Here is a 27,382-nt window from a genome sequence, read left to right as displayed (position 1 = left end):
CCCCTCGCCCACCGGGCCCTGCCCGCCAGCGCTCTGCCCGAGGCTGACCGCCCCGCGGGCCGGGGGGGCCGGGCCGGGGGGCAGCGGGGGGCCGGGCCGGGGGGGCCGGGCCGGGGGGGCCGGGCGGGGCGGGGGGCAGCGGGGGGGCCGGGCCGGGGGGGCCGGGCCGGGGTGGCCGGGCGGGGCGGGGGGCCGCGGGGGGCCGGGCCGGGCCGCGCTCGCCTCCCCGCGCCCCCGCCGCCGCCGCGCAGGCGCAGAGCCCCCCTCCCCCTCCTCCCCCTCCCCCTCCTCCCACCCCCCCAACGGCTGCGCGCGCGCGGCGGCGGCTCCCTCCCGCTGTGTGCCCGGGCGGCCGGAGAAAGGCGGCGGCGGCGGCGGAGCTGGGCGGCAGCCCCTACCCACCCACCGGGCTCCCACCGGCGGCCGCCGCAGGTACCGTGTGAGGGAGGGGTGGGATGGGCTGGGGGTGGCCCGGCCGCGCCCGATCCCCCGCCCGGCTCCGGCTCCGTCCCCGCCCGGGCGCGCCTCACGCAGGATCCCCCGCCCGTGGGGCTCCCAACGGGCCGCTGCCTCCTCCCCGCGGCGCCCGGTGCCGGCAGCCGCCGCTCCGCGCGCTGCCCCGGCTCTGCCCGCGGGGGACCGGCCCCGGGCGCTGTCCGGGCGGCGGGGCCGGGCCGGGGGGCGGCCGCGGTGCGGGGGCTGCTGACCTGCCCGCGAGCACCCGGATGTCCCCGAGAAGGTCCCGCTTGTCTCGGGCACGGTGGGGGCTGGAAACGCGGCTGCCCTCCCCACCCCCCGGCCCTTGTTTCACCCCCAGCCACCCCGCCCGTTACACGGTGACGTTAAGTTTTGCCGCCTCGCGGTCCCCCCGCGCCCCCGCTGCTTCGCCCGGTGCCTTTGCCACTCGCTCCTCGTGGGAAAAGCCCGACCGGCCCCAACCCGGCTTCCCCCGCGGGGGATGTTGCGTTCGCTGCCCCTCAGCCGAGGGGGTTTCGGTGACGGCCTCGTCGCCCTGGCCCCCGCGGGGCCCCCTTGTCCCTGGGCAGCCGGGCCGGCCGTCCCGCTGGCGCGGCCGTGGCTTGGAAGCATCTTCGGGCATCCCGCTCGTCCCGCCGGGATGCGGGCTGGTTTCGCGGGAGTGCGGATGCACGGAAGGAGGGGGCACGCCAGTGGTTACGGGTTCTCGGTAACTACGAATTAAAATTTCTTTTCCCCAAGCCAAGGTGACTTCAGCAATGCTCCTTGCAGGCACGGCTTGGAACGCTGCGGTGGAGGCGCGAGGCAGCCAGCTCTGTTCGCTTACTGCTCCTCGTAAGTGCTGCCTGTGTTCGGTACTAGTTCAGCTGTAAGCCTAAAATTTTCATCTTGCATGTGGAGGAGCAAAACAAACCAAAGCATCAAGTAAAAGAACCAAACCAAACCTGTAATTTTTAGGAAATGTGCTTGGCTACCGCTGTTACAAGTAGCGAAGCAACGAGGAGATGCTAAGGTGCGTTTGGGGGGAGGGGTATTTCTAATCTTGCTGGCTTTGTGTACTTTGTGTGGCACCCGGTTGTCATGGTTTCCTCTACCTGCTGGCCGTCAACCCTTAAAAACAGGAGAAATTTTCAGACGGTGAAGGAGGGGGTGGGTGGGGGGAGAACATCTACAGCCACAAAAAAACCAGGATTCAAATGCACTTGCAATGCTTGCATCAAATCTTTTAGTCTCTGAATTGGCTGCATCATCTAACTCCCTTCTTCTGTCTGTCAGTTTGCCCTCCTTCTGCAAAATTGGCTTTATAATTTTTTTAGGGGAATCCATCTTACTTGCTCTGTGGAACATTAATGTCATATTAGGGGCTTTTCAATGAAGAGTCAATTCAGAAATGAATGCACGCGTTGAACATGAAAGCTCATGTAAATCACTAGTAGGGAAAAACTAGAGTTTGCTTGTTATTTTGTAAGTGCTGTAAAACTGTATGTTAAATGCACCAGTGTTATTATGTGGCTTTTGGGAAGCCTGAATGTCTGTGCTGTTTAAAGCTGCCAGAGTGATGGTGCTCTGCATGCTCTTCCTTGGTCAACACAACCACCGGACGAATAGAATCACAGAATCGTTTTAGGTTGGAAAAAACCTTTAAGGTCATAGATTCCAACTGCTAACCCAGCACTGCCAAGTCGTAGTGCTTAAGACAAGAAAAGCAGAGAGGTGGCTTCATTCTACAAAACTTACTGGAATCTGTAATCCATGGTGTGACATATTTAATTTTCCTGGTTTTCGCTGTGTTTGCATCAGAGAGTGTGCCTCTCTCTTTTCAGTTGTAACAGGAAAATATGCCAGTAAAGACATTAGTCACGTTTATTTTCATGTACCACAGTAACTGCAGTTCTTGTTGTTAGTCTTTGGTGTAAGTTGATACAGAAATGTTTTCAAGGTTTTTTTTCTGCTTTTCCAGGATAAACCTGGTAACAAACAAAGGATGTTTTTACCATTTTCTTAATGCTGTCATTGTCTGACGTCAGCACCTTGCTAATTATGTTTCCTGACTTTGCTCAATCAGTGCTTTTCTCCTGTATTTTGTTTGTAAACAGATGGAAACTAAACTATTGTGCTTGATTAAATCAGCTTCTTTTTATACAGTCTAATTTGCACCATAAGAGTGGCACATCCTAGCTGTTTAAAATGAGTAATTTGTGTGTGTGGAAATGTTTCATACTCATTTCAGTTGTTCTTTTTCAATAGATTTTGATTAAATTTAGTCACCTTGTACCCCAGTGTAATTACTTTATGCCTGTAACAGTCAGAATTTTTGGTGTTTAATTCCAGTTTGCTTAAAATACTGTGTGTCTTTGTGGAGCTTTTATGTGTTTTTCGTGTCTTGCAGTGAAACTGTGCTTTCTGGATGATGGTAGTGCCTGGAAATGCCCCGGTCATCCAGCAGGATCACGCTCTAGAGCCTGACTTAGGACGAGACTCAACGGAGAGCTCAGCCATGGGCCCTGACACAGAGCCGGCCTCCGAGGAGGTTGGCCCCGAGCTAGCGGAGGTGCGAAAGCTGCGGGAGCTGGTGAGGAGGCTGGAGATCGAGAATCAGCACCCAAGAACGAAGAGTAGCAGGAGCATGCTTGGGACAAACATGCAGAGCGAGATCCATACTGGTGTGGATAACCATGGCTCTGGTCTTAATGGGATGGAAATTAATAATAGCATCAATGCCATAACTGAGAAGCAAGAGTTGCAAATAATGGCAGATCTGCACAACCAATTAAGCAAAATAAGAAAAGAGGAAGGAGAGAGCAACTGCTTAAAAAAAGACATAGATGCCCAAATGCAATATAGTCTCATCAGTGCTGCTGAGGAGTTGTCTTCCAGTGTGTGTAAGGTGGAGATGAAGACAGACGATAACGTTAGATGTTCTTCACGTACAGATACAAGTAATAGCACAGAGCGTGTGGGGAACTTGGTCATTGTGGGTATTGATTCCTCGGTTACAATAAATGAACAACATCCCAATGCAAAATGCGGAGATGTAGAAAGTCTTTCGAATGATGCAGATCTGGATGAAGTGAAGGTGTTGGAACTTGAAAATTGCACTGAAGAAGAAGATAGCTGGTATGTATTTCAAACCTTCGGTAATACGTGGAGCTTGCGCTGCTTGGGAGTTTCTGTGTTTAAGTGTGCAATAATTTTTAAGGGTATAAAGTATAGGAACTCGTTTTGTACAGTGTTTTGATTTTTAACAGCAAGAGTGCACTTCTCATTATCAGCTATTCTTATTTTTAAGACCATTGTGCCAGAGCATTATTTTATTAAAAAATCAGCGTAAGGCTTGTCTTCCCCCTTTCTTCCTGACGCTGCTGTAGCAAGCACAGAAAACTTCCTTTCCCTGTTTATGTAAAATGCGTGCAGATGAATGAATGATGGAGGTTTAAAACTTTGTGCGTAGCTGTCAAATACTGTATTTAAATATGCATTTTGTAAAACACAAACCGAGACCTTAAACCGTCTGGAATTTGTGGGTTTTGCTAGTATCTAAAGTTGACAAATCATTGCCACTTCCTGAATATTGTTTCTTTGCAGTTAACCTGTTTCTTTTGTTTAGGGAACTGAACTGAAACAGATCAATGATGTAATCCTTAACAGACCTTACTTGGTAGCACTCTCCACTTCACCAGCAGCCTTGTTTAGAACTTGTTTTATAAATCAGCAGATTAATTTCCCTTGCCCTTCCAAAGCTAGTTAAAGTTTGAGGCTAATTCCAGCTCATGCAATAGCTGTGATTTGAGATTTTTACCTAGCGTTCTTAACTTTTAAGACTTTGTAGGGTAGCCTCTGGGATCTGCAAATTGTGTTTCAAAACTGTGTAGCTAATCTAGTAGCAAAGACAGCATTGCAGAATGGTTGCTGAATACAAAACACATCTTAAACTCTAAAAATTCATTAGCTGTTAGAAGTGATGGTGAAGTTTTGTTAATGGAATGGAGCTCATGTAATGACATCAACTCAAGTCTAAATACAAGGTTATATTAAAAACATGATTTTTTTTTCCCCCCAAGCTTTTTTTTTTAAACAGCAAATACTGGTTCTAACTTGATCACTGAAAAAAAAAAAAAAGGGGGGGGGGGGGAAAGGGTAAAAAGGAAGGAAAGAGGAAAAAAAAAAAAAGGAATATATTTAACCAGTTGAATTTGGAAGACAGGCTTCATTATTTCCATGTCGATGAAAACAGCTAGTTTTATATTCATGTTTATATAACCTGTGACATGAGAGATTCTTCAAACTATATTGACTTGGTAAAGAAACCAGGCAGAGTCTGAGATTTACATGGGCAGTGACTACTGTCCGATGCAATCAGGAGAGATTCTACACCCAGCAGCTCGGTTTATTAATCTTTCCCTGAGCTGGTGGCTAATACGTTCGTTCTTCTTTACCAGGTACCCCTCTCAGTATAACTTGTAGGATCTTCATGGTTTTAATACCTCTGTCGTCTTGTCAAATTTGGTTGATAATAGGTTAGCATATTAAAAAGAGGTACCCCAAGGAGCTTAAAATAATGGTGATATTATGGAGCACTTGTGCAGGTACTATTATCATAAATTACCTTTGATCATTGTTGCATTGCTTCTGTTTCATTTTCCTGTTGTCAAACAAACCTGGTAAAACAAGAAGTGGCTTTTGCAATGGCTTCTTGTTCTAGAGCTCTTCTGCTACACAAAGTGGGGAACAGATAATATATGTACAGTCAGTAGTGCATGGCTGTGCTTATTGCCAGGATATTAGGATTTAGGGTATTATCCAAAATTGTCTTCATAAGCATGTGTCTCGTGTACTGTCTGTGCAGATATTCATGCATTCCTATCAGCAATAACCAGAAAAAAGTAGTTGGGGGGGTATTAAAAAAACCACAACAAACCAACAAAACCCCCTTAATGCTTATGGATTTAGGATCAGCTTTAATAAGGTAGCTTTGCTGATTGGGGGGAATTTTGTACTGGATGTAACTAAGTAGATGTAAGTACCAGATGGAAGTAATATCTAATGTGTTGAGCGGTGTATTAGTCAAAGCAAATAGCTTACTATATTGTTACATTTGCAATCTGTTTTTTAATGTTACACATAAGGAAAAAACCAATCTAATATTGGAAGCGATCATGTGTACTTTGATACTTAGGATTTTTTTGTGATTTCTGAGAAATTCACAGTGGCCTTGTTTTTTCCTGTCACTGCTGAATTGATACATTTTAACAGCCCAGAAAAACAAATATCCTTTTGGTTTTCTTTAATATTACCTAGTAGAGGGGATGATGGTTTGTACCTTAGAGCATACTAAGAGCTCTTTGCATTGTTTTAAAGTCTGGAAGTGTTGAAAACAGGGTGGGGAGCAGAAGGCTGTCGATAAGAGAGGCTTTGGTTGTCAGGGCTTCAGGACATTCTGGTTTCAAGAACAGGTCCAAACTTCAGGGTAATTTCTATCGTGGTATTTGCTTATGCCCCATGACTCCTTAGCAGGTGAAGCCTCCCGCTGAGTCTGCCGTGTGGGTTTGTGCCACTTGAGCTGAGGCCGCCACAGCAGAACCCACTGCCCGGGGAGGGTGGAAGCACCAGGAGTGGGTGGGAGGGTTTGTTACTGCTCCCTGCAGGTGCAGATGGACTCTGTTTCTGCCCCGTTTTGAAATGATTGGCTTTACTTGGATCAAACTTGCAAGCGTTTCAGTGCAACTTCCCTTGGCTTCGGCAAGATATGTGTGGTCTAAGGTTTTGTTTTTAAAAGCGACACGGTAAATCCTGAACGCCTGTGACACGTGAGGTGTGGCGTCACACGCCGTAGCTGTAACTCTGTCCTGCTTTGGTGTCTGTCCCTTGACTTTCTTAGGTCACTTTCTCAAGTAGCTGTTTGAAATCGTAAATATCCTTGAGAGCCAGTCAAGTGAAAGTTTGCTTTCTGTGCTGTCGAGTTCAGTGTGATGCTTAACTTAAACGTGAGCGCTGTTTGCCCACTGCTGGTGACCAGTTCTCCCCCTTGCACCGGTGCTGTGCAGATCAGCTCCCGAGCTGTTTGTAGAAAGGCAGTTACCTGTGCAGAGGGGGCGAAGGTACCACCTGCATTAGCATCACCTTGTCTGTCTTCCTTAGTGTTTGTCATTGTTAGGTACTCCCCCTGCATGAGAACAGAGTTGTGGCTTTCTGTGCATTTAGTTTATTGTTCTTTGTGCAGTGATTTGTGTTCATCATTTTGTTATGCATTCCCGTGCTACTTGTTTGGTGTTTTGCCAAATATGAGTTATTTTTCCTGCTAAGACTCGGGAGAGAGAATTTTGACTTGGAATGATGATGAAACGATTCATATTCCAACTCCCTCTGAACTATAAATTGTTCTTATTCATGTGTCATTGGATGAAAGAGAGAGAAAGAAGTGGCAGAAGTGAAAAGCCTTACATTTTTTCAGTACTTTTTTACTGAATTAAACTATTTTTGCCTCCATCTCCTTTGATGGACTGAGTACCAAACTCTCTGTCCATGCCTCACCTTGAACAACTTCAGGTTTTCTCCTTGACGGAAGGAAAGAGGCCTTTGTACGTGTCTCCCCAGTATTGCTGCTGCTGTTGCTTAAGATCTTGATCCCAGTGGCAAAACTGCCAGCAGTTTAACACAGGGCTTCAGGTAAGCTTTTCTGTATGTATGCTCTTCTGCTTTTTTTTTTTTGTAAAGAAACAACGAATCACACCATAACAATCAAGCACATCCATGTAACAGAACCTTGTCTTTACGTTGCTGCGTTCCTTTTAGAAGAAAATGTAACATACGATGGGTGCGTACATGAATGTACCAGTCAGCCTGAGGTGGTCCTGGTTTCTTGTGGGGTGAGGAGGAGAAGGAATCGGTGTCACTCAGGGGAATCCCTGTGTTGCTGCTACATCCACGCCTTGCACAGTTTTCATTCCCAAAAGCCTGTCTTTCAACGGAAAACAGGCTGTGCTGCCTTCGCCTTAGCGTTGTGTTGCCTCCTGCTTGAATCCAGGGGTTCAACACAGCAAGGAGGGTGCCCTTGAAATAGTCTTTGCAGGAAGAAGGAGCATGGTTTGGTCAAATTACTGTTCAGGAGCTTCCTGGGAGTGTATGTTTTCAGCCTTAGCCCTGTGTCCAGTGGCCACCTATATTAATGTCTTAAGGTGTTTAATTCAGCATCACTGCAGGGTGTCACCCTTGTTAGCTGCTTGTACCATCAGCGATAGGAAAAAAAAAAAATATGGAGAAGTTCCACCAAATGAGGATGTGCTTCTGCCATTTTACCAATATCATGAAAAATACAGCATCTTGTGCCTCTTAATTTGGGGGAGAACTTTAACTCCCTACTCTCTATATAATCAATTCACACATTTCCGCAGGCCACGTCGCAGTTTGCCTGCAGTTTTTCCTTGCTGTTGAGACTCTACATGACTCGGAAACAGTAATCTGCGAGGTCTTGGTTTCTTAGGCAGGTCATCTTACGAAAACCTTCTAAAGATATTTTTAACAATGGATGTCAGCTCTGTTGCATTAAATAATGTACAGATGACTTATCAAAAACATTTCCTGACTGCTTAGATTGTTTGAATAGCGCGTTATCTGTTTGTGCTAGCTGCCCTTAGCGGTGACAATGCTCCGTGTAGGGGCTGGCTGGCTGTGCACAATCTCTGGGTAGACGAGCTCCTTCAGAACCCCGTCTGTGCAGCTCCACGATAGCATTGCTATCAGCAGGCTTCGTTGCCAGTAATTGCCAGTGCCGGAGTAATCTGAAAGGAAGAATCTACCTGCTTCTCTGACGCTTGTGTGCAAAATATGACCTTTCAGGTTCAATTGCTTTTGACGGTGGAGGCTTGAAATGACTGAGCTCTTAGTGAAGTGCTTGAGGTATTGGCTCCCGGCTCTTTCTGTAGGATGAGGTGTGGGCACGGTAATTCCCTGCTCGGTGGCACTGCCAGAGTGGCGGGGGAAGCCTTTTTATCTTGCTGCAGCAAGCCTGCTACCGACGCTGCACAGCATCCTTGCGCAGCGTACGTATAATGGGGCTCTTAAGTTGTTCCACAAGGTGCCTTTTGATCATCCCGCAGACTGCAGGCTGCGTCAGGAGATCAAGCTAATGCGATGTTTAGAGCTTCTCTGTGACTTAGCGACTAGATTTTTGCTATTTTGTTCAACAGGATCAGCCACGAGAGAGACATGAGGAAGTGATGCCCCTTCTGGGTTTTGCAGGATAATTTTTTTTTTTCTCTTCCCAATTTCTGTTACTTGGGAATGAAGGCTCAAACTTCTACTTGGGCTAATACTGTAACGTTTTTTGTGTGGAGTGTTTTCCACAGGGTTTTTGTCTTTTTTCCTGTTATATTTCTGTCCCTTCAAGACCCAGACATGACTGTTTCACTGTTGCTTTCCACAACACTATATTGTCAGTATTGGTATTTCTGTTTAATGTTAAATAGTGTCTAGATTTGAGATTAGAGCAACATAAGCACAGTAATAAATCTGAACATAACTCTCTGAAGTCTGATACATAAAGGAGAGGAAAATGAATGCATTATCTGTTTGAGGTACACACTTTAAGAAGAATTTAGTGGCTGCCTTGGCACTTTCTGGAGGTGCATCTTATAAAGCTAAATTGTTCTAAACATATTTAGCTACCTCAGGACTCTTTCTCCTTGCATTGGTGTGTATAACTCAAAGGTTTGAAAATGAGTGTGATGTCTGCCATTTCCAGTACTGGTGTAGCTGCCAGGGCTACGTGCTGTGGAAGATGATTAATAAGCCGAGCGTATGTCTTAAAAACTGAGGTTCGTTTTACTTTCGGTTTAATTTACTGATGTACTAGTTACAGAGCTTTCTGCAGCTTGGATTTTCTTATGATCTATAGATTTACTAGTGCGTATTCCGCGTGACTAGGACCCTAAATTCTCAGGCAGTACTGGCTTGCACTCTTACAACTCATCTGATGTGTCACTGGGTTGTGAAGATGCTTGTTTTTCGGTACAGCGTGTGAGTTGGGAAAATTGTCATGGTATTTTCTAGATTCTTGGGGCTTTTTATTTAAAGCAGTATTTTCAAAAATCAAACAAGAGTGGCTATTAACTGCCATAAGTCCTCCTGTGACATTGACCCCAAAAGAAAAATACTCTTTCTAGAAGATGCTCTGCTGTTAGTGCATTGGAATATGTCAGTATAAAATGGAAAGAATCCCACAAATTTATTTTTGAGTGGCTACATTCTAATAGAAGGAAAAAAAATAAATCTCACTTTGTGCTTGCTGCACAACTCAAACTACTTGGTTCTTACCAGAGGTGCAGTTCATAAAATACTTCATAGGGGGGAAACACATATACTAGTAAGCAGAAACTAAAGATGTTTTATCTAGGGGTTTCCTCACAGAAGCTGAAGGAAATCTCGTTCACATTTAATAAGTTATGCAGCAAAACCCCAGTACATCAAATTGAGAATATATTCCCAAATGTTTACCTTCTGAATTTTGTATTAGGCCTTGTACCTATCTAGATAACTTCTAATTGTCATTTGCAATTTGACAAAAGAAAACATTCAAAGCACAACTTTTTGCCATTTAAACAGAGCCTGCTTTACACCCAAACTGCTGAGTTGCAGGAACAAAATGCAAAGTAAAGCTTTCTCGGTATTCGGGTGTTTGTTAAAACCAAAAGACTTTGGCTGACTCCTAAACTGGCAGTCGTACACGCGCCTAATGGTACGCCCCGGTACCTTTTCTTCCAGTGCTTATTGGATTAAATTAACCTGACAAATCCAACAGCCTTAGAGGAAAAAACTACCAGAAATAAAATTCTGATTGTCTTTTAAACAGAGCAGTGAGCAGAGCTTGTCACGAAAGACTTTCAGCCGAGGCCTGCTCAGGCTCAGCTGGATGGCGGCGGCGCGTGGGCCTGCCCTCTGCGGCCATGGCAGTTGTGCCGCGGCGGCTGGCGGGGGAGCGCGGCGTGGGGGGAGCCGCTAGCAAAAGGTGACTTTTGGTTCCTAAAAGCGTGTCCGGAAGAATCTTCACTCCGATTTGTGGGACTGCTGGTTTCAGTTTACCGGCTGATGGTGTGAGTGCTCCAGAAGAAGCTGTGGCAGTGTTTTGGGCGGTGTGTCGAACCCTTCCCCAAAGCTACTCAAAAAGGAGAACAGTAAACCTGCTGCTGTGAGACCAAGCCAGAATTCATCACTTTTATAAGCTGCCTGTTGGTGCTCTGAAAAATTGAGTTGTGCTTGCTTAGTTGAGTTTGGTGGAATGATGAGGCCACCTCTTGCCAACAGACTTGTTAGCTGCAGGGCTGGAGAGGGCTCGGACAGCCGGGGAAGCGGGAGCTGAGCTCCGCGTGGGAATGGTTGGAGCAGTCGGACAGGGATCTCCTTCCAGCTGACACCGTCCTGCGTAGAAACGTGATTAACAGCACGGGAGGAGCTGGGCAGGACAACTATTTCCTGAAGTGGAGCAGGATTGTCTCCCTTAACCTAAAATACATGAAGAACAGCGTGACCTGCCCTAAGGAGGCTGTTGGCCTCTTTTTTAGTTTGATGGTTTTATTGCTGCTTTTTTTGGTCTGAACTGTAAAATGAATCCGGAGAGAGGGCACTTTGCTTTCTCTGTTTTATTGGATCTGAGTGGCTGTAATGCTCATTTATCCATGCTGAAACGCAGCAAGATGTGCTTGTGGGGTCTTTCATAAAAGATAACAATTGCAGATTCAGGAGTATTTGTGTTCATGTTTCTCAGCATTTATTTTGTCAATAGCAAATTAACTTTCGTTTGTGTTTTTTTTTTTTTTTTATTTGCATGTGGTTTTGTGTAAAGCTTGGTATGAAAAAGCTTCTGTGTGAGATGTGACCAAAGAGACTGAATCTCTGCTCCTTGAAAAAGATGGGTTTGGCCAGGGGCGGGAATATTATTAAGATCTGTAAAGTCATGAGTGGCATGTCAGGAGGCAGTAGAGAACAGTTACCTTTCACCTGTATCCCATGCTCCAAGAACCAGCAATATCAAGAGTAAATTTGACGACGTGTCAGGTCATTTCAGAGCAGGGGAATGGAGGTGGTTCTTCACCCTGCGCATTGGTGCGTGGTGGGACTCATTGCAGTAGAGTGCTGTGGGTGCTGAAAGCAGATACAGATTCAAAAAAGGGATTAGATGGCTTCACTGGAAAAGGTTATTTTGGGAGCTGTTGCATACAGAGCTGCTCAATCCAGTAGCCCCAAATTGCCAAGCATGGGAGGCCGGGGCAGCTTTTGCATCAGTACAGCTTGTGGAGTGATTGTTTCCATACTCATCCTGACCAGGAGACAGGGTAATTGGTTAGAGAGACAATAGATGCCACCACAGTATTTTAAATATTCCCGTTGTTTATATGTTTTTTTTTCTTGGCCAAACATTACTTTCATGGGTAGGACACTTGGCAACCAAGAGTCCCATAGTGTGTTTCTGTATCTTTGAAACATGAGTGTTTTTCGGAAATTAATGGGATAATTACTAAAATAGCTGATGACTTGGATTAGTTTTGTTGTGGAAAGGAGTTATGAATTGAATATGAGATGTCTGTGTGGGAATGAGTAACTGGAGCAGAAAGACTTGATGTATCTTGCTGCAGGAGAGTCGGTTTATTGCTAGAAGAGAGAGCAGGGTGCAATTGAAGTGCACGTCGACATTCCTTTAAATCTTAAAGCCATCTTCATGATCATTTTATGCTCAAATACTGGATTTTGCACTGATGAAGGTGAAATATTATGTATCCATCAGTGTGAGGACAGCTGTTGGGAGTAGTGCAAATTGAGTGTGGCTGTAGCCAGTTTGCTGGTGACCAAGAGAGTTCTTTGTCACCTCCGAGCAGTTTGCGAGGTGAAGGAGTAAGGGATGGCTGCTTGAGGTGGCAGTGGAAGAAAAATAGCAGTTGTGTGATTGTGTGCGTGGAAGAACTCACAGGAGATTATGAACCTGTTTACGTGAATTTTCTCGATGCAGAGAGGTAGCAGCTGTGCTGGCTGTGCGAAGGGTGGCCCAGAGACCGAGCCTTGGTGTCCGCAGGTGGCAGCTGAATCCATCAGGCTCCTGCATATTCATCTCCCCAATCTAGTCTCAAAGCATTTCCCTTCCAGAAAGGCATTCGGTATCTAAAAACTGCAAAGACCTAGAAGTTTTCTTCATAATTCTACATGTAATTTTAAGAAATTACATTGTGGACAAGTTCAGTATTTCGAAACTGAGGCTGAAGAATATCACAGGCCTGCTCACAAGATCAAAACCACTGGCTTTCACAAACCTCCTCTCTGATTTTTTAGTGAATTCAGAGGTAATCACCTCACAGACTCTTCCAGAAACTGCACAGATGCAGGTCCCTAAGGTCATCATCGCAGAGCTTCCTTTCCTACCTGTGAATGCTGTTTATGAGCCCCTGAATGACTTCAGCAGAACGCTGTATTAAATATCTTTTTGTAGCAATGCATTCATAGCACCGTACATATATATTGGCACATGCATATGAAGATTACTTAGCTGGAACTCTAATGTTAAAGTAAGGTACCTGTTAGTATATGCAGGAAATTTATTGTCTCTGCAGGCAGGTTCTGTTAATGATGGCACTTCACGTTTCTCTTCCTGCCTTCCTTGGGCTATGAATGGAGATCTCGAATGCCCTCTATGTGAGGGTGTTCTTTTCTCAGTGACATGTAAGAATTAAAAACTGCTTAACTTCTGTATGTAGACAATACTGATTATTATTTTTTTTTCCCCTTCCTCACAAAAGTTTTAAGTCTGTTGCTAAATAGCAAAACTGTTAAAACATAAGGTGCTTTTTTTGTTGGGATTTTTTGACTGTAAAAATGGAAATGTGGGATATGTATGTAAAATACTGGAGTTGCTTTTCAGTCTGGCTCCCACACCCTTTGACTTTTCTTCAGAAACATTTTCTGCTTAACGCAATAAAGGTTAAGATGCTGCTTTAAACAAGATCAGTTGTAAATAATCCAACACTGTAAGATGATTATATCTGTCTATACATAGGGCTAATCCTGTATGTGTACGCAGAACAGTGCTAAGGTTATTAGAACTGTCAGAAGCTTAGGCTTCAGGAGAACTTACCCAACATTACAATAAAAAAGGAGGAAAGGTAGCATACAGTCATACTTCCTAACTGTTTGAAATTTTCTAAATCTTCCAGTTAAATGGTTTATCCCTGAAATCTGTGAATAGAGTTCTTGCTATTCATTCAGTGTCTTGGAGAGCTGCTGTTAGGAGGTAGCAGCCAGCCGTTGCCTGCTGTGCAATACAGGGGAACATCCAGAGCCGTGAGGTTTTTAGCAAAAAAAAAAAAAATAAACAGTTAGACTTCTGAAAGTAGATCACCTTGAATCTCAAGTTACAACACCTCCTGTCTGTGTCATGAGATGGGTTTTTTGAGGGGGAGTGAAGGGAAGGGCAGTGGTGACAGGTAATGGTGATAAACCAATGACTTAACGTTTAGTAGTATTCCAGCAGCCCAGGCTTGAACCTGGCCTTGCAGTGGCAGCGTACTTCTCTGTGAAGCCATCTTTAAGTGAATTTTACTAATGTGATAGTAAGTTTTGTTTCTGACTCATAGTATACAATTTATATTTTTCCATCCTGTTTTTAATTTGGATACCTTTTTCTATTGCTTACCGTTAGGTATACTTTGGTAAATGCTACGTTAGTGGCTGTGTGCTTTGAGTTAATGAGCATTTTTTTTACTGTCTCCTTTCAATCCTTGCAAAGGCTCTATGTGTCCCCAAGAAAATCTATTACAGATCAGAAAACGGACTCGCCTTTAAAATGGTGCCGCCAGGTGCTGGATAATCCCAGTCCCGAGACAGAAGCAGCCTGCCGAACTCTTATAAACAGACTTGATCAAGGTACGTAAACTATAAGCATTGCTTCTACAAGTGTCTTTTCGTTCCACTCGTGTACTCCGCGTTACTGAGGAGCAGTAAAGCAAAGGAGATGTGAAGTTTGTGGTTGCCGCAGTGGAGAGCATCTGCGGAGATAGGCTTCAGATGTTTGCTCTGGGGGCATGTTTGTACAGCAGCGTTTATTATTGTATAAAATTGTATAAAACCCCTGCTTTCCATTTTGATCGATAATGCCTCAGCTGGTGAAGGTAAGAGTTCATTCTGTAAACATTTAGAAAATCATGCTGATTGCAAGTAATAGACAAAACAGAGCTGTGATTTTTCTTTTTTTTTTTTTTTTTTTTTTTTTTTTGCCTGTATGTTAAGCTGCAAATACAGGCATTTCAAATTAATTGCCAAACTGACCACCTTGCTTTCTGGGTTTTTAATATGTTCAGAGCCTAAATATTAAAATACATTTTGGTGTTTTCAGGCTTTTGATTTTATTTTATCATTTTTTTAGTATTTAAACACCTGTAATGTAAAAATACATAAAGGAAAAAATGCGCTTCTGGGGAGTGGGGGAGAGAATCACATGGAACTATTATTGCAGCTGTTTTCTGTGTAAGAAGTTCTAGTGCTGTTGAGCGTTTCTAATGGTGATTACTCCTGCCATATGTTACCTTTAGTATTACCTGGTTAAATAGCTGTCTGATGCTCAAAGCTTAAAATAATGACACATTAAAATCTGTAACTTGAAGAAGTGGTGTCACTTGGAAACCTAGTGTATCTTCCAGTTTTACCATCCCCTGAAAGCACTTCGTATGGTGGCTTTTAGCTGTGTTATTTAACCACTGAGGGAAAATCCCTTACTTCACCTGCCTGAAACAAAAACACCGTGGAGCATCCTGTTCAGTACTCGTGTATCACCATCACAGTCAGTGTCCTGGTGTCGTAGGTTTGCGGTTTTTTTTCCTTTCTCAGAGCACAGAAGGATCAATCCCGTGTTCACCTTCACTGCTGTAAGGGCTGTTAGAATAGGCACACAGTTTACTTCATGACAAAACCGTGAAGGTTATTCTGTTTGTACACACCTGTAGTACATCACCTGGAATGTCTGGTGGATATCCTGCCTTTGTCTTTTAAAATGTACTCCGCATTTGTATGTAAGATGGACTGAATTGCTGATAGCCAAGACACTGAGGGCTTTGAAAGTGAATAAGTAATCCTTCTCTATTTTGTATAGCTTGCTAGATCATGCAGCTTTCCCATGTCGACAACTGTGATTTACCCTGCAGCTGGAGGGATGACTAGTTTTATTATTTAATTCTAAAAACTCATTACTGAACACCATGTTGCAGCCTCATCTATCTAGTGTGACTCATGCACATCTGAACACAAAAGCTGTGGTTAGCAGTGTTTGAAAAAAGTGAAGTTTCTGAGCGAATTAATGTTTTGAAGTTCAGTGATGTTCTTAACTGCTGAAAATACAACCTCCAGTTTGGTACAAAAGTTGTTGTCTGCCTGGGTTTCAAATTGGCTGGCTTTATCTTCTGTGTGAATGCAATAATTTTGTTTCCAGTGTGACCAGTAATTTGCCTTTGCTGATTTGAAGTCTGAGAGGCCACTGTTTTGTTTTTTGAAGTTTACATCCTAACAGTGTTTTGGCTCTGTTTGTAATCAGGGTTATTTTGAGTTTAGCCTTGAAATTCCTGATCTGAGATAACTGAGTGTAGTTTGAGAACAAACAATTTACTTTTATAAACCACCTTTGCTTAAAAATTTGAACGAAGATTCATTTGATTAACTCTTTGCTTTCTGTCTGAAATGTCTCAGACTTCATTTGTACTCTCTCTCCTTTTTAACTAAAATAGTCTTATGTTTGGGTAGGAAATAAAAAAAACTATTTATGTAATGAATCTTTATTATTTTCTGAGCTACTGTTTTCTCAGTGGTAATGGTTTGGTGGGCAATTCAGCAGCCCCTTGAATACATGTAGATCACAGAGACATTTCCGTAGTGTTGTAGCTGCTTATTTCCAGCTTCAGTAAGCATGGATGCACGAGGTTTTGCTACCTGGCTTATTTTGATTGTTTCCCTAACTTGTATGCGAGTCTGTGTGCTGGATAAGTATTTCGGAACAGTTGTTTTGTATATGTGTTTGCTCTCCTTTTAATCTAAAGGCATAGCTTTTGTGGTTTAATGCTGTTTTGATTCCATCATTAAAAATTCAGAATAACACATGCATAAACTTCAATGGAGGAGTTTAAAATGACAATGGGGTATAGAGGTGACAGATATTTATAAAAACAGTCTTTGAAGGCCAGCACTGAAACTTTGGGAAGTGTATGGCTTCCTTAAAACCTAGCTTGTCAGTGGTTATTCTTGGAATTCTTCAGAAGTGACAAAAGAAGTTAAAGGGGGAGAGTGAGCAAGGGAACAGGCGCTGCTTTGCTTTCTACATCTTGCAAGTGACACTGCCAAGATGTCTTATGTGAAGTAAATCTTACATACAATATTTAATCTTGTTTGATCTGATGCCTTTCTTTATCTTATGCTCTTCATTTTTAAAAACAATTTGATAACCTTTATGGCTTTTCTGTATTTTTCCTTCTAGCCAGTAGATGGAAAAACCTGTATTGCAGTCCATTGGCATCACCAAGCGCACATAATTTGAATACAGAGACAGGCTCCTGTAGCAATGCACTAAACTCTCCCGGGCATCTCAAATCGACTAACAAAGCACTACTAACCTGTGGCAGCTCAGGTATGGCATGTCAGTAGAGCACTGCAAACCTGTAGTGTTTAAAATGCAAGGAGTATTACTAATTGACACAGGGAATTCCAAGTTTTCAAGAGATGCAAGTCCCCACCATGAGGTTTTTCTCCTCTCAATCTGCTCACTTACTGACCCAGGTTTCATCTGTTGCGTGGGAGGAAACCTCCTTGCATTCTAAATGTCTTGTAGTTATTTCATGGTTTTGTGTTTATAACTTTACATATTTATAAATGGTACTAATTTCAAGTGACTTAGAAAACAGCTGTTGGGGCAAAGAAAATACTGCTTTTAATCATATGTAGGTGTTAACTTTATACAGTTACTTGGATTCAGTTTTCTGACTTGAGCTGTGACGTTTGTTTCAAGTTTGTGAAAATAAAAGGCGCAGTCTACAGGATAAGCCCTTAAATTGGCCTAGTGGGCAGCTAAACACAGCATTACAAAAGCTTTCCACCAGACTTAATTGTGTTTGGAGTAAGATTTCCTACCTTAGAGGCAACTTACACAAAATTCTTGTTAGAAGCCTGTATTTGTAAGTATGATAATGAAGCTTCTCCTGACGGCTTAGCCTCAAGTCTGCCTTTGCATTTACACCGCTGCCTAAGGAGCCCCTGTAGGCTCTTCCAGGAGCTTTGTTTATCCTTGATGCATTTCATGCTCAGTTTCCTAGTACAAATGCTTTGCCTCTTGGCTCTACTATCCAAGGAGTCTTCATTTGTTTGTTTGTTTTGGTGGAAATTGCTATATCCCAGTTTGCATGTTTAAAAACAGAGCATCTTTAACAGCTTCTGGCTTGAAACTTGATGTTAAGTGAACCTTTTCTTTTTTTTATTTTTTAAGAAAAAATAAAAAGGGTTGCATATGGATGTTTTCACAGCTGCAGGTATGCTTTTAAGATCTGCTGGTTTTCTGCTGTAAATAGAAATTAACGCTTATCTCTGTTTTTCAAACAAAAGGACTGGTTTTTTTTGCAAGCTGAATTCTGTAGGGAAAAACCTCTAAATCAATTTCTTGTTCTTAATATGAGGTTGGCTGGCAATCCAGATGTCTAACCCCCTTTTTGCACAGAAACAAGTTACTGATGTGTAAAACCAAAGTGACTGTGCATTTTCTAGACTCTGCAAATCTGCTTAAGCTGTCAAGGGTACCAAATAAAAAGCCAAGTACAGAACAGGCTTGGCCTGTGTACGATTATATGTGATAGTTCACTTCATCATGTTTGGTGGCTCTACCCTTGTGTATTGTGTAGGCTCTAACGTGAGTTTAAAGTTCATTGCCAACTTGATTGACGCAAATCTAATTTTATTTCTAAGAAAAAATGGAGCTTTCCTACAGTTCAGATGAAAAATGTTAAACATTAACTTCCCTTAAAAACTAAACAAAAAAAACCCCACCACCTTTTAAGAAGTCCAGATGTGGTATATTTTGAGGTTTCTATAATAAAAACCGTAATCAGTTCAGCTTGCAAAGTTGAGCCACAGCAGTTTTTGCTGATGAAAGACTATGACTGTTTTTCTTCCCCTCCTTGAATGTTTTTAAATAGGCCTGCAATTTGAAATGCAACAACCAAACTAAAAACACAGAATTGAATTGGGAGCCTTGCTTTTCACAAAGCTGTATTCTGGATACAGCTGCATTAAAAATACAGCTTTTGGTATTAAAGATGATGTCAGTTACAGCAGGAAACCTGCACTGATTCATTATACTACATCCTGCAGGTGCAATCTCTACATGTTGGCTTTATTTCAGCTGCTTACAGTGTGTTTTCCTGACACCAGAAGGAAAGGAATGGGATTATGTTATACAGAGTGCAGTCTTAATGCTGGGGTGTCTCAACCTGGGGTATTTGTGTAACACACACAGACGTGCTCCTTACACTACAGTCACACTTCTGTCACTGTTGTCTGTAAGCATCCTGAAACTGGAAAGACCATGCCTTTTTGAAGGAGGAATTTAAGGCTGACTGATACAAAGCAATTTGCTTAATGTCCATGGAAGAAATTTGTTTTACACCTGGACTTCCAATATGTGTTTTCAGTGTCGTCAGTTACTGTTCTTCAAAGCTGGTTCAAGAAATAACACTGGGGACCTGCTGCGTTTTCCTGCCTGATGGTGGAATTAACCACTGTTTGAAAGGGTTGCTCAGCAATGGTTTTTAGATGTTTTGCTGAGAGCAGACGAAATGTTTTATTCCCAACGTCATTGTTGAGAATTATTCAGTAGGGGCACTGCTGTGAAGACTTCTTAGAACGCAGCAGGCAAAACTGCGTGGGCCAAAGTGAGAGTCAATGGTGACTGACATTGCGTAGATGCTTTGGGAGGCCAACCTGTGTCCTTGGTGGTCCTGGTGTACTGCAGCCTGCGTGCTTTGTATGGAGTGATGATCCTGCATCCCTGCTTGGGCAGGATTTGTGTTTCTTAAGCCTACTCTAGCTGGAAGTGGTATTAAGTGCTCTTACGCTTTTGCATATCTACTAGCTTTAGCTGATCTTCTGTCAGATTGTGTTTTGTAACTTTTTTTTTTGTGGATCTAAATCTATATAGTACTAATTGCAGCCTTGCCTTGGAATTGATTTAAAGTAATGATGTACTGTCTCCTAAAGTAGCTCGTAAGTTATATAGCCCTACATGTCTGTGTTCAAGGGTTAGTTACGTGAGGAGCATATTACGGTATTTTGTAACGTGTGGCATAGATAAGCATGTGCTGTATAGAGGTTTTACATTCAATAATTCTTCTGTGCTTCCAGATTTTTTTCTAGCAATTTTTTTTTGTTGTTATTGCTGTGATTGGTTGGATTATTTTTTTATATACAAAGCAGTATGGTAGTTATAAAATGAGAACAGAACGATGAAGGTATGCTCGCTCTCAAAGGTACCACCCCCAGCCAGAATTAACACTGATGGATGGTAGCAGGATTCTACCACTGCCTGCCCCTGCCTGCCGTCTGCAGGCACGGGTGAGCTACCTGCGAAGTGATGCTCAGCCTTCCTGCAGAAACGGTCATCCCAGATGCCCAGAGGAGAGCTGTCTGAGGAGAACCGAAGGCAGTTGTGGTGCCACATTTCTGTGTGTAAGGGCTACTTATGAGCCTCCCACATCTGAAGGACGAGAACCAGTATAACCCCAAAGTTACATGGCTTGTTCTCATCTCCCAATTTCAGTAGCAAGTAGTTGTACTCTTATGCCATGGAAAATACTGACTTGCTTAAGAAAAAGTGCTAACATGTAAAAGTTTGCAATTGGTGGCGATTATGATGATATTTTTACTATTATTCTTCAAAAGGAAAATTATCTTCCTAATGGTTGACTTACGGAAAAACTTCCCTGGTGGGAAGATCCTTCCAGTCTGTTTTTTATGACCTGTTGCATGAACAAGCTATGTCCTTCCCTGTAGGAGAAGGTTTGGTTTATGATGACAGCAGGGGGAGAAGGATGAACCTCAGGGACGGGGAGGAGGCAGCCTAGCGTAAACTACTTTGCATAAGCAGATCGCATGTCTGATTTTTGAGATGCTGTACTCTGAAAGCCATTTGGATCCTTTTACTCCTGTGACTGCTTACCAACACCCTAGCAAGCACTTTGTGTAACTTTGCTGCTTCGTATCAGTAGTTGCCCCTTTCTCAAAATGGGCAGAAATAATACCAGTGATGTTTCGAAGCTCAAAATTGCCAAGCGTCTCTTTGCCACCTTCTTGACAGAAGTCCACAGTTTGTTCCCCACAGACACTCTGCCTCCTGAAAGCTGCAGGTTAAAATACTGAGCATTAGGTTCTCAATTTCTAATTTCTTAATTATTTCTAGCGACCATGCCTCACCTTCACAACTGCACTGATTTTATTACTGGGATAAACTCTGCTGCTCGTTCTTGTTCTGTATGTGGTGGTCTGAATGCTTTTTCTGTTCCTTCCTCCTCTTCCCTCCTGAAGGTTATCTGAGCATGCATTCTGCACTGAGCTCTCAGTCGTCTGTGGACAGTGAGCTGAGTACGTCCGACGACTCCATCTCTATGGGATATAAACTGCAGGACTTGACTGATGTCCAGGTTATGGCTCGCCTTCAGGAAGAAAGTACGTGACAGTGATCTCCTTTCTTTGTGTTACAGTTTTAGAATTGTAGAGAAACGGAGATGGATTCCAACTGTTCTTCTCTTCCCCCTTTCCCCAACAACCAAAAAAATCTAATACATCATTTGAAATGTTTGTGGTTTGCCAGGGCTTCCTTTAGTAATCTAGAGCCAAACTGCCACTTAAACATAGAGGTTGTATAACGTTCTCAAGATCACACTTCTTAAAGCAGAGGATAGCCTTGAAATTCTTATCCAACCCCCCACTTCGTTAAATAGTAAGCACCCTTTAATACTCAAAAATATTCCAGCCCAAATTTTCTCCGCAGTACAGGTGAAGTTTCATGAGTAACTGTTTCATAATAGTGGCAGTTTAAACAGCAGCAGCTCGGAGTTGCCTGCCTGGCTGCTGTCCCCTCACCTGAGCAAACACAGGCAGCTGTGTGCCTGTGCTGTGCATTGGCTTGGGGAACTCATCCAGCTGAAAAAATAACCCAGCACAATTATTTTTTTTTTTTTTTGCTTGTAAATTTTATTTTTCTGAGCAGATGCCTAACTGCAGCCTGAAATCGTATTGGAAGCTGTCTAGAGGGCTGAGTTTTATAAGCTATTTCACAGAAGATGCAAGGAGTATTTCACTGCTGTGTTGAGTAAAAACCAAGAGTTCAAGGGTACTAGAACTGAAAGAGCTGAAATTACAATTCAACTTTTGTTCTGGTAAAGTGCTCAGAGACAGCTCTGCAAATTTAACAAGCATAAAACATGTTTGTGTCCCAGTGTGTGGGGATTTCAGGGCCCTGATGCAGTTGGAAGAGACCTTAAAGACCACCTAGTTCCAGCCCCCTGCCATGGGCAGGGGCCCCTCCCCCCAGCCCAGGCTGCTCCCAGCCCCATCCAGCCTGGCCTTGGGCACTGCCGGGGATGGGGCACCCACAGCTGCTCTGGGCAGCCTGGGCCAGTGTCTCACCACCCCCACAGCGAAGAATTTCTGCCTTGTATCTTATCTAAATCAACCCTCTTTCAGTATAAAGGTGTTGCCCTTTGCCCTATCGCTGCACGCCCTTGTAAAAAGTCCCTGTCAAATCACGGGTGAACTCGCTGTTAACTTCACTGTGACTTGGATGAGGTCCTAATTGAAGATCAGGGTGGAACAAAGTGGTTGGATCTGTTTTTCTGTGCAAATGAATCATTAATTTGATTTACAGGAAATAGAGAATGAAGTTCTGTTTTTCTTTTGGAGAACATCTATTTGCTTTTAGGACTGTGCCCTTATAAATTTAAAAAATACTGTGATCTAGGAATTGGAATATAGGACCTAAAAGACATAGGATCTTGCTGTCACTTTTATTGCAGCTCAGGAAAAGTTGTATTGATGTGAACAGAAAGAAAAAAGTAGTTACTTGATTTAAACTTGAGTATTTTGTTATGCTTTTTGAATACTTCTTTAAAAATATCAAGGAAACATTACAAAGTTTCCAGTGAAATATGAAAAGCTGGGAATGATGGAAGCTCTTTGTATTTGCGCTGTGAAGGGAGAAGAGCAGGGCATGCTTGTTTTTAATCCTTGCACCGAGAAGAGGATTTTTCAGAACTGTAACTGATGCCTTTCTCAGAAGTCTCTAGAACCAGCTTGCTAAAGTAGTTCTTGATAAGAAGTTGTTTGTATTTTGTTAGGCAGGAAGACTTAAATAAAGGCTTAATTTGGGGGAGGACTTGTAAGTAAACCCGACAGGTGCACTGTAGATGTCAATAAAAAGCAGGTGTTCTTTTTCATGTGGGGGACGAAGTTCAAATCTGTGTTTCAACCTGTTGAAATGCTGGTGGGTGCATAATTAATTGCACTAAAAACTACTGTAAATTTGACTCCTACACCTAGTTAACCTAACGGTGCTTGTGTGGCAATATGTAGTCCCCAGTCACAGCTGCTTGTGTATGTGACACAAGAAGTAATTCAGGTCAGTTTGAATATTAACTCTTTGCTCTAATTAAACAGTACCGATTCGGGTGACGCTGTTCCAGTTTAGAGATTCTGTAAGCTGTGTCTTCAGTAAAGAGTTACTAACTTGACTCTCCTTCCAAGGTGAAATGAATCGTTGGTAAAAGCATTGCGTCTGAATTTGTGTTGTAACTGGGTGTGGAATTTCTATTTTGAAGTGTGATGACTTTGAGCCACGTTGCCCTCCATCCCCAGGCCTCCGTCAGGACTGTGCCTCCAGCTCTGCTTCCGTGTCACGTCGCAGTTCCAGTGCCTCCCTTCACTCTCTGCGAAGGGGTACCTACAGCGACCAGGAGTTCGACACGTACAGCCTCGAGGATGAGGATGATTACGATTGTTCCCTCTCGTACCGTAGCGCTCACCGATACTCCCCATCTCCACTCAGTTCGCCCCGCTGTCAGTCCCCTTCTTCCAGTGCCGATTATGGCAGGTCATCTACTTCCCGTATCCGTCCCCCGAGGAGATCGGTGCAAAGTCCGATGCAAGACCGGCTCAAGTACGCCAACAGCGAAGGTCAGCTGGTTGTGAGCTTTGGATAGGCGTCGATAAAAGTAATTCTTGTGTATACATTTTAAAAGCGCTGTTATTTAATGGATGCTAAGAATGAGCTGCACACTTGTCTCCTTTTAAGTGCGTATGCTTTTCAAGAGATAGTCTAAACCATTAGACATCTCTGTCGCTACCAGGAGCAGGAAATAAAGAGAATTTGCTCTTGATTTCAGAGGAGATGCGCCACAGCATGCCCAACCTGGCCAGGACCAGCCTTCGCGCTTTGGAGTCTGTAAGGAGCAGTCGGAGCTTGGAGTCGGATCTGCAGGTGCCAAGCAGCCGCATCCCGAGAACTCAGCAGCGGTCAGCAGGTCCGTGCCGGCGCTGCCGTGGTCTCTCTGACCCACCTGACCCAGGCGAGGCCCCTGGACGCAGGGTGTACGCTGAAGCATTCTTAAAATACTGTTGCCAGCTGGGTTATTCTTCCCTTTGTTCTCTGTTTCTAGGTCTGGCTCCCAGCAAGCTCCGGTATTCCTCCGGCGCTGGGCAGTCTCCCTTGACGGTGCGGCAGCCCCTGAAGGCCGGGTCCTGCACAACCTCCCTGTTGGCACCCAGGCAGCCCGTAAAAGCCGGCAGTTACACAAGTGCTGTTAGCGGAGTTCGAAAACCACCAGCGTCTTCGCTTAATACAGGGTCTTCCAGTAGCAGCTGCACTACCAGAAGCAGTAATATGGTCACTGTGGCAAAAAATTCACCCGTTAAAGCACGCACGTCTGTGGGAGGGATCTCGGTGCCCAAGAACAAGCCGCCGCCACCGTCCAGGAGGTAAGTGTGAGACTTCAAGCCTCGCAGACCTGAATGTCTGCCTTTATTTCACAGGTTAGAAACACTTTTTTATGGAATTCATGTTCATCTCTGACTTTAAAGTGTGGCATGGGTGCAGAGTTGGGTCAGAGCTACCGATTATAACTTTAGGTGTAGGGTGATGGTTGGAAACGCTTAGAGAAAGGGTGGTGGTTAGCTGGCAGATTCATAGATGTAAGTACTTTGCCCCCCAGTCAAGAAGCAAAGGGTTGCAGTTCTTTTAAGTAACACTACAATTAAATTCTGTTAAAGTATGTGTGAACCAGCAGGCTGGGACTCATTGGCTTCTGGGCGAGATACCCCTTTTCACTGTGTAGTATTACATCTGTTCAAAAAAAAGAAGTGGCTTTTTTAAACAAAGCTAACTATCCAGGAAAATGAAGTGGCACAGGCTCAAACTTACTTCTGTAAGAAATTAATATTATGGTAGGTAGTTATTTGGCGCAGACGTCTGGGTTTGGGAGGGGAAAAACCTCTTCCACAGGACTAATAACCTAGCTTTGCTGTTAATTGAATAATCTTCCCAGATGACCCACTGTGTTACTGGCAAAATAAGTTTGATGGTTGGGTTTTTTTCTTTCTTCCTTAAGTCTTTAGTACTGTAGGTGGGCATTGTCCAAGGTCTAGTAAGATTTTAGAAGGGTTTGGAAAGTAGGACAAATTAACAAGGCTTGTCTTCAGCACAATTCTGTATCATTATAGTAACTGTATTCAGTGGTGAAAGCAGAACATACGTAGTGGTTTCCAAAAAAGCACAATTTTTGTCTTGTTGCACAGGTCTGAACTGATTTAGGGGCTGCATCTTAATCAGAAAGACTAATGGGGTTTTTGGACTTCCTTTTTGACATGTATTTCTAGCTTTTGGCTTTTACAGTTAGCTTCCTAAATATTTAGACAGTGGATAGCTGAAGTCTGTAGACAGTCTAAGGCAAGAGCTGTTCAGTTAGAACAAATCTAATCTCTTTTCTAAAGAATAAAACCTCCAAGATGGTTGTTAACAACTGTATGCACAGACTGCTTTATGCCATCGTGGCAAAGTGCGGTCTTCTCCCGTTCCAAGGCATCTGCTGTGCTTTTGTGTGTGGTAAATTGCCAAAAGCTACTTTTTTACACCTGCTTGCAGTACAATGATAGCGTAAACTTTTACGATTGAGGGAAGTTAAGTTGATTCAGTATCAGACTAATAAGCAATTAATACTTGTTGACTTTCAATGTCCCATTGTGGCCTTAAATTAAAATGTTATCTGCTTAATTAAAAAAATTCAAAAGGGAACTTTTGACCTCTTGATCTGTAGGAGTATTCTACATACAACCTGATTATTTTTTATGTGTTTAGTCATATTTGCAGGGAAACAATATTTCTCTTGCGGGTTTTTCCCATAACTGAGTCCAACAATATTAATAACTTAGCAGAGCAGGATAAATATGTCCCTGGTGACAGTTTAAACCGCCTGAAATTGCTGGTGCGGTGCATGGCCTGTGCACATGTGACTGCAGCTGCTGACCGAAGGTGGGCAGATGTTGACGTTGTCCAAAGCCAGATGCTGCAAAGCTCCATCTAAGCTAAACCCTGCAGCAGGCACCCTGCGCACCTCAGCAGGTCGCTGGGGGCTCTGCTGCTTGTAGCTGTTAGTGACTTCTTGTGTGTGTGTGTGTCTTAAACCAGGTTTCTTCAGTCAGCACAGACCACCGAGGATGACTCGTGGAAGGACGGGTGTTACTGACAACCCGAAGTGCTGATGTGCTGCCAGACACCTCTGTGAAGCAGATCCCCAGCTGGCTGGGCGTAAGAATGGTATTTGAAATTGAAACCAGAGACCCGTTGCACTGCAGACTGATGTATATAGTTCCTCTCCTCTTGAACACAAACCATCCTCACCACCTGCTATTCTGCCAAGAGCCTGACCTCTTCTGGGTGGAACAGCCAGCCGCTTTACTGCGTTTCCACTCTTCTGAACGTTACTGAAATACGAGTCTTCACACGAAGACTGAAAATAGCCTTATTTCATATAAACCTCTACTTGCAGCCCTTCGGAAGGCTTGTCACAGGAGAAGACTTCTGCCGTGACCTGCTCCGGAGGATGCTTGCTTCAAAAGGCTGCTGGTTGTCCCGCCTGTGCCAGAAAGCAGGTTGGAGCTGCTGCTGTGGTGTGTTGCATAGCAGTGGCTTGGGGAGACTAGAAATAGGTATATAGCTGTTAGAAGTTAAGACTTTTTAAATGCAACCTGATGTATTCTAATAATTTGTCTGAAACTCAACTGTTTGGTTTTGATTATATTTTTTTTTTACTTCTGTATAGAATGTATTTCTGCTACTTTTTATTGTTTGTTCTAGAAGATGAAGCAGGTTTTTATAACTGTAGTACACTTCAAGGTGTTGTATTCAAGTGTGTGCATCACAGTTCACAAGTGAAGGGGCAGTACACAATATTTGTGTGGGTTTGTGAACAGGCAGTTGCAGGGAGGGCGGATGCTATTTAAAAACTGCTGTTTATCAGCATCTTCATCTTTCAGATGAGGAAGTTAATGAACACCAGTTACAAGTAAACTTTTTAAAAATAACCCTCCCTGACTGATTTGACTTGAAGTGTTTCTCTTTGATCTCTATTAACTAGCTCCTAACTGCCCTGATTTTTGTAGAAGTTTTTACTGTCTCTTTGGATATGAAGGATTCAGTGTCCTTTTTCCTCAGCAAGTGCTGGATGCTATGGATACAGTCTTAGTACACAAAATATGCACCGATAGCAATGTTCTCCCTGCCATCAATGTGATTTTGATAGTGTAGTTTAATAAAATGTTATGGTGCTGAAATAGAGCTGCTTTATTCAAACAGCAA

At 43.5% G+C, this 27,382-nt stretch overlaps 1 protein-coding gene across 5 annotated transcripts; it reads left to right on the top strand.

The window, feature by feature from the left end:
• Nucleotides 1-300: 300 nt before the first annotated feature.
• On the top strand, nucleotides 301-27,382 carry LOC102048673 (SLAIN motif-containing protein-like). Of its 5 annotated transcripts, none has more exons than XM_055727612.1 (10): nucleotides 301-432; nucleotides 1,249-1,311; nucleotides 2,867-3,594; nucleotides 14,243-14,379; nucleotides 16,973-17,122; nucleotides 21,061-21,201; nucleotides 23,389-23,706; nucleotides 23,916-24,053; nucleotides 24,189-24,507; nucleotides 26,213-27,382. In XM_055727612.1, the coding sequence occupies exons 3-10, from the start codon at nucleotides 2,885-2,887 to the stop codon at nucleotides 26,268-26,270; spliced, it is 1,971 nt and encodes a 656-aa protein (XP_055583587.1). In that variant the 5' UTR covers nucleotides 301-432; nucleotides 1,249-1,311; nucleotides 2,867-2,884; the 3' UTR covers nucleotides 26,271-27,382. The 5 variants fall into 5 exon arrangements, with proteins under 5 accessions (XP_055583587.1, XP_055583586.1, XP_055583589.1 ...); XM_055727611.1 differs by having other exon boundaries at nucleotides 1,219-1,311; XM_055727613.1 differs by having other exon boundaries at nucleotides 313-432; nucleotides 1,224-1,311.

The sequence above is a fragment of the Falco cherrug genome, chromosome 15 (genome assembly GCF_023634085.1).
Source record: "Falco cherrug isolate bFalChe1 chromosome 15, bFalChe1.pri, whole genome shotgun sequence".
Classification (NCBI taxonomy): domain Eukaryota; kingdom Metazoa; phylum Chordata; class Aves; order Falconiformes; family Falconidae; genus Falco; species Falco cherrug.
This window is presented reverse-complemented; position numbering and strand designations above follow the sequence as displayed.